The sequence below is a fragment of the Pyrus communis genome, chromosome 1 (assembly GCF_041283825.1).
Source record: "Pyrus communis isolate YQ-2024b chromosome 1, ASM4128382v1, whole genome shotgun sequence".
Taxonomy (NCBI): domain Eukaryota; kingdom Viridiplantae; phylum Streptophyta; class Magnoliopsida; order Rosales; family Rosaceae; genus Pyrus; species Pyrus communis.
In genome coordinates, this window is record NC_142565.1 from 9,106,777 (window position 1) to 9,114,614 (window position 7,838).

Genomic DNA, 7,838 nt, shown 5'->3' on the forward strand with positions numbered 1-7,838 from the left:
TCGTGTGAAGCTTCTGAAACATCGATTTCATGTTCCAATCATCAAAAATAATTTTTCTCAAGCAATGTGTTGCAGTTTCGTTAGTTAGGGTTTTGTTCAACAATGGAAGGTGGAAAAGGGTTTTGATAATTGAAGAAGATAAATAATATATTAAGCGATATGGGGTGTATTTAGAACCTATTAAGGTCGAAATTGTCATTCCACAGTAGGGAACACAAGTCATTTAATATTAAATTTTAATATGGGATGTATTCAACATTATGTAAGGTGCTAATAAAAAAAACTTTCATTAAACATCAAGTGAATGATAACCATAGTATTGTGAGATAGTTGCTTAAAAGAAAACGAACTCAAAAAACCGTTTTGGGCTAAAAAACAGGTTGGGCCAAAAAGAGTGAGCCCATTTTCAAATTGGTAAGTACCATTGTCGTACTATACCAACTGAATTTTATGGTATATCGAGAATTTGGTATGATCATGGTACTATGCAGAGGTTTTAGTACAGTAATTATAACTAACCCACCCTAGAAGTAATAACAATCCATCCAAGCTTCAAAAGCGTTGTAGTATTTAGAAAGCAAAATTCACTTAATCTCAAATCATCCTCATTTTTAGTGCATAAATCTAAAATCAAGAAATTATGACAACCTTGTTTGAGGTCACGTCTAGGCAGTGTTGATAAAAATGCGAAGGCAGTTTCGAAGAGTACATGTATCGTGATTATATCTTGGGGCAAATGATTAAAGCCACTCCCATGTTTTCAAACTTCAAAATATTTCAAGTATGTCGCCACCCCAAACCCTAGAACTTAAATCATTACAATTCCACTATCTGAAAGAAAGAAAAAGAAAAAAAAGGTTATGGTAGATTGCCGTTTTATGAATCAATGCTTCCAAATTTCAAATGCTTCTTCAAAGTCCAAATCAAGTACTTCCCGATATGTATCAGAATGGAATGTAAGACAATGTATGCGTGCATCTCTTTGTCGTCATAGAGCATAAATGGTATGGGAAATATAGGAAAAATGTACTATTAATGAATTTTCAATCGCAGATACATATGTATCTTTATCATACTGAAACAACTACCATTATTGGTATTAAACCAATAACGATTTGTACAAGCTAAATCTACTAATCGATAATTGGGCCAAAGAAATAGCTTTAATCTACAACTTGGTTGTTTACCTTGTTCCCATTACAAAAAGATGCCTTCAACAAAAAAAAATATTGCAGGATTAGGGGTAGACATAAAAACTGTGCTACTGCAAAATTGAAATGAACTGCGACAAAATGAACTGAAAAAACCATGTTGACAAAAAAAAAAAGTCAACTTGGGAGCAAGAATCAGACTGACACATTCTGACCGATTTTGGTTTTCATGTTGGCAGAACTGCTCAAAACTGAACCAAACCGTGAATATAAGTAACTAATTAAATTTAATAATTGCATACATGTATGAGCAGATGAGTGGTCAGTTATTCAAAGAACATAAGCAATTTCATCTTTTCGTTGTAAGTTCTAAGTGGTTATTTGATGTATATGACATAAATATGATGCAGCGCGAGGACTATTGCGAATTATGCTTAATTGCTTCTTTGTTATGAGTTTCATTTTGTTTTCATCCGGTAGTTATGGAGGCTCAGTTGATCATAAGACATATCAGAAAAGGAAAACTATAAGTTGATAAATACTGCTTTCTGGACCCCAAAAGCTAAAAGCTGATTAATATTGTTTTCTCTTGTTTGTTGGCATTTCAGTCGTTGCAATTTATTATGTCCATATTATATCTTTTAAAACTACAAGCATTATCATATTAATCAAGAGAAGAAAAAAAAGAGAGTAAAATTTGAATACTATTTGGTATTAAAATGATTTAGTATTCGGAATCGTAAATCGGCATGTACTGAATCAAATTAAATCAGCATGAACCGAATTGTACATTTTTAATAATAAATTTAAGCGAAACTGTACTGAACCAAACCATTGTTATTTCACCGTTTTGGTTCCAATTTGACGTTGGAACCGGGCCGAATTGCACGGAGCCACCGCACGATGGCAATTTCATTGCTATTATGGAAGCCGCTTGAACTTAACTCAACTGTGACAAATCATGCCTATTTATCAGGAAAGTTGTTATTGGCTCTTCAAATAGTTGATAGGCATTTTTCCTATATATTTTTTTTTTACAAAGGAAAACATGCAAATTATTTCTTAATATATAGTGTTATATGAGAAATGAGTATAGATGTTTGTTTTTTAGAGTGTCATCGATCCCATTGTGAAATTGTTTGAACCCGATTTTGCACACACTTAGCTCATATATTCTAAGTTGTTGGATAAGAGAAATATTAAGGACCAAGATTGGTTTTCGAATAAACATTAAATCAATCTCAAAGTCAATCTAGGTTTAGAGTCGTAGTCAAAGATGGTGAGGCTTGGCGGCGATAGAGTTTTGGCTAAGAATAATTCCAAGTATATTGAGAAAATATGCCGAAGAATTGCAATATTATCTTAATTATACCATTTGGTAAACTTGGACATCACATAATTCATGCCTATAAATAAAAGAGGATTTGTAACGTGGAAAGCCCCTTCAACCCTTCAACTCAATAAACAACTCAAATGCTCTACGCGAAACCCTCGTTCTACACAAAACCTTACTCACAAACCTATAAAAAATTATAACTATCCTAAACCCCCTTCCCCCGTCAACACATCTTTAGTTTAGATATATAAAGAGCATTGACGCCATAGAATCAAACAACATAGGAGTACCTTCAGTTTGGCCAAGTAAACATCCCTGCTTTTAGGTTGGTTGATTATCTATCCAAGTCTCGACATCCGAATAATTCTTAATTCTTTCACCCAAAGAGGTCATTTCATTAACTTCCTAGCAAAGTGAAGTGTTTTATAATTGGTTACTTTTAGGTACATTTTGCAGTTCAACATTCAGACGGTTGAACCATGTTCATCATTGAAACGCTCATCTTCTTCGAATGCCTTTGCCCTTACAGCCTCATACCAATTCCGTACACCTATATTCTCACTAATATAGTCCATGCAGTTGAACTCGGTACAAAAATCCTAAACTTCGCAGTGAATTAGGCAATCTTGTCTTCATGTTCTAGAACCCAAGGCCAATATATGTTCCTTCCTCGACTGTAGTCACTCAAGTGTAGAAGTTAGTAGCGCATTCGACACCACCACCACACCTATTCTATTCGCCCGACCGAGCTCGGTCACAAGTTGGCACAACTGCATTCACAAGAAGGACATAGTTCATAGTTACTCGGCATGCACGTCATGTAGACTTTATAATTTTTAGAGTAAACTAAAATACGCACATATAATTACCTATAACTTTCTAGAGTGATCAAAGAGTCAAAATAGTTAAAACTCATGAAAGAAGGTTGATCTGATACCCTTCCAATTGGGAACCCATGCTGAGCACAGTAAAGTTAATCACCTTAATTTGTTGTTATTGTGTGTAATTACTTTTCCTTGGATCTTTCTTAGGGTTTTAACAGAATCATAAAGTTTCAGGCAATTGCCATTTCACTTTCTGAAAAATTCTTTTGGCTTGCTTAGAATAGCAAACCACCAAAGAAATAATTCCATCATCACCAAAAAAAAGTAATCAATTTCAAAATGTAATCGAGTGAGAGAACACCGAAAGTTGTATGTGCATGGTGTGGTGGTGGAGAAGGGATTGTTGGTCAACGCTTATGTATCAGCTATTCGACTCACATGCATAATATTGTTCAAATTATAAAACGAGGAGAATCATTAAGTTTAGTGTCATCAATTACATTGCTGACCAAATACATTCAACGGGCCAGTCCAGTGGCATGACCAGTAAAAAGAGCTTCCTTTATGGGGAAATCGAGTGTGTGCCTTTATATAGAAGTTTTTTTTTTTTTTTTTTTTTTTTTTTTTTTTTTTTTTTTTTTAAATGGAAAATAAGTCCGATTTTTCTTTTTCTTTTGGGAATAATTGGTTTTGTATCAGGAAATTGGGTTGTCATTTTTGCCCACTCTCAGGTTTATTTATTTGAATCTAATAACTAAAAAAATAAAAGAGTGGTGTGCATAAATTATAGGGAACTTTAACGAAAATATTTCAATATTGTTTACTTTAACGAAAAATCACATTTTTACACTAAAAAGTCAATTATGGTACTATTCACTTTACCTTTTATTTTGTCTTTATTGTTAAAACTCAAAGTTTTCAAGTCATTTTCATTAATTTTCCTTAAATTATATCCTAATATTATGATTAGCTTGATTTGAATTATAGATTGAGTGATGAGAAGAGGTAGTAACCAAGAAGAGTGATTTCTACACTTTTTTTTAATCAATGGTATATTAACAATAAAAAGGAGTAGAAATAAACTGATATCTAACTCGCATTTCACGAATTCAATCCTAAAACTTTTATTTATAAATAAAAAAAAACATCACTACGTTGTAAATATCATTTACTATGTGGTTGTTAATTTCTAGGCTACTGTGTAATACGTCAATAGTTTAGATCCTCATTAATGTAAATAGTGGAAACCCGTGCCTATATATAGGGATTCTAACGAATTTGAATAATACACTTGGATTTCTCCTCAATTTTCTCTCATTGTTGTCTCTTTCTCTATATTTTATTTTTAACGTGTTAGCAGCATGAATTAGGTGACGGGGAGCACGTGTGTCTATTGGACTCTATATATAGGGCAACCTGCTATATGATACCATGAAGAAATTTAAAGTTTCACCATAAAGGGTAGTGCTATTCACACACCCATTTTTATTTCTCACACACCTTATTAATTTTTGGCATTTGATCTTCTTCAATTCGTTCGATCTAAATGTTGAAAATTGAAAGGGGTGTGTGAGAAGTAAAAATGCATGTGTGAGAAGTAAAAATGCATGTGTGGATAATACTATCCCACCATAAAATTAATTGGCAATAAAGGAGGTAGTCCAACTTCTTATAAACCCTTGCAATGTTTCTCCTTTGATTGATGTGATACTTATATCCACATCCTTACACTCGCCTTCACGTGTGACGGATTTTCATATTAATTAGTGATTTTATTTCATTTCATTATACACACCCAAAAATAACCTTTGGGAAGTCACTTATGTAGCAAAATTATTGATCTAGGGGGAGTTTTCGACAACATACTATAATAGACATACAAGTGTGTTGTGCTTTTTTTCCTTTGAGCAAGTATTCATTTGAAATATCTGAATTCATTGATGTTAACAAACTTTTTTGGATCAAAATCAGTTTTAGCACTATCCCGCCATCTACCTATATTCAAAATTTCTAACCAATAAACAGATCAGCAAAAGAGAATTAAACTTGACTCCAATAAGAAACGTTTTCTCATTCTTTACCTTCATATCAGCAGCACCAAAGCAATGAACCACATGATGCAATACCAAAATCCCACCCACTTCTTTACACTATAACCAGACCTTATTATCCTTACTGGTGGAGACAAACATTTTAATTTGAATAATCAGAAATGAAACTAAATTAGGATTCTTTTCGTGACTAATTACAAAAAGATAGGTGGTGCAGTTGGGGCCTGAGATGGGTAGGTGCTGTCGGGGTGGGGGAGGAGAGGTGGCGCAGATGGGGGCTTGGTTTTGTAACATGAATTTTTTGTCATCTATGTGGTGCTATACCATTGGTTTTGTAAGCTCCACATGCATGAAGGGCAAAATTAATGAGTTTAAAACATAAAAAACCAAATTGATAAGTTGACAAAATATAATAGACAATTTGTGATAAAAACTCAAAAAAATATGCGATAAGTGATACACGTATACTTAACAAAGGAGAAATTGTTGTTTGTCCAGAGATTGGATCATATGGCTATATGGCGCGCACACACAAAAACATCCCTACCCCACTACCCTCTTGATTTTTACACTACCCGGACCCCATTGTTTCGCACCCCCTCTCACACAAAACATTGGGGATCACCGTCAACGGTGGCCGCACCCATGACCTTCTCCTAACAGAGAGTAGACGTCGAAAAGTGGGATCCACTTAGTAAAAGCAAAGCAAGAAAGTAGAGAGACATGCCGCTCGAGATTCACTGATAATCAACCATGATCATCATGATCCACCAATATTACGGTCAATTAGTCAACATATATTTTCCTTAAACGGTTGACATGCAATTACAATAAAATTTGCCGACATCTCAATATTACCCAAACGAAAATATACTTTTTTTTTCTTCTTTTGTTGAGCCCTCCACAGAATACATTTTTCTAGCACTAAGAACTCCCTCTGTTGGTTGCCTTGTCGTCTTACATAGAAAAAGAAGTCCACGACTTATACTTTACCTACACAAAGAATATAAAAAATAAATCTGATTTGATATATCTTACTTTCCGCTAATTAATCTGCAACTATGAAATGATCCTCCACTCATTCCATTTATCACAATTGATTAATTAACCATATATATGATTATAAAGGGCTAAGATTGCTTAATCATGTTCAGTTATGACAAGATTCTTTTCTTTGTGTGATGGAATAGTGTTACCTAGCAAATAATATTGTGTAAATTAAGCGCCAATGTTGTCTTTAAGGAAAGGTGGGGGGTCATCCCACTATAAAACCCCCTCACATCAGTTACATAATACATTCCTTTTTGGATTGTAAAGAAGTTAAAGAATATCTTATGCCGGCTGTGTTTGCTTACCTTAGGTCTAGGCCATGGAAAACAAACAAAAACCCTCAACGATTAAACACCCCCCTTATATACTAAAATCCCCATAATCTCTTTTATCTCACCCCAATTGATCCCTCTTCCATATTTTCTGGTATATCCGATACACCGAATAATCTCTTGTATAAGAAATGGGAAATTGTGTGTTTAAAGGGTTTGAAGAGGCAGAAGAGATGGTGAAAGTGGTGACATCCAGTGGGGGAATCATGGAGCTCTTTGCTCCCATCACAGCTAACTCCATAACCAATGAGTTCCCAGGCCATGCCATCTTCCGCAGCCCTGACCTCTTCGCCCAACCTCTTCTCCACAACGAAGAGCTTCATCCCAGAGAGCCTTACTATCTCCTACCTCTCAACCCCTACAAAACCCCAAAGAATCATGATATTAATGCAAACCCTAACGGCGCCGTTTGTACACCGTATCGCATGACGTGTGACAGCCAAGGCAAGAGAGCGGCAGACCCTGAAGTTTTTCCGAGGTACAATAGTAGTGGGGTTTGGAAGGTGAAGCTGGTGATAAGTCCAGAGCAGCTTTCTGAGATTTTGTCGCAGGAGGCTCGCACTGAGGCTTTGATTGAAAGCGTGAGGACGGTGGCCAAGTGTGGCACCGGAGGGAACTCGTCGGTGGCAAGTTCCGATCAGTGGAGTGTGTCTAGTAGTTGGAAAGAGTTGTCATCGTGAAAGTTAAAGTCTGGAATGGTCATGTAGAGAGGTAGATGTATGTGTAATATGTAACTTAAATTCGTTTCTGTGATGAGATAAATTGCTCTTTTCTGTGTGTCAATATTTGGGTTGTATTTCTTTTTAGATTTATTATAAGGACTATGCCCCATATTTCCTTTGCATCGATATATTAAAATCTATCACCTAATTTTAAACCATTAACCTTCCTTCACCATTTTTGGACTAACGCAGGAGCTTTTTAGTATTCATTTTGCGTTTTAATTCCTATGAAGTGAAGGGCCACCCTATATAGACTTATAACCTCTAAAATGTGGTGGTTTGAATGTAAGTATTGCATTTATTCTTTGTAATTAATCTTAATTAAATTATGGCAATAATACTGCACATCATATTTCTCTTAAACATTTTTGA

General features: G+C 34.9%; 1 protein-coding gene across 1 annotated transcript; it reads left to right on the forward strand.

Annotated features, from left to right (window-relative positions):
• Positions 1-6,659: 6,659 nt before the first annotated feature.
• LOC137719563 (uncharacterized) lies at positions 6,660-7,527 on the forward strand. The gene has a single exon (XM_068458600.2). It carries the CDS (start codon positions 6,876-6,878, stop codon positions 7,422-7,424), a length of 549 nt encoding a protein of 182 aa, XP_068314701.1. The 5' UTR covers positions 6,660-6,875; the 3' UTR covers positions 7,425-7,527.
• Positions 7,528-7,838: the final 311 nt, after the last annotated feature.

What these genes read in the sequence shown, in the direction of transcription:
- LOC137719563 (XM_068458600.2), top strand. Translation starts at nt 6,876, where the DNA reads ATGGGAAATTGTGTGTTTAAAGGGTTTGAAGAGGCAGAAGAGATGGTG.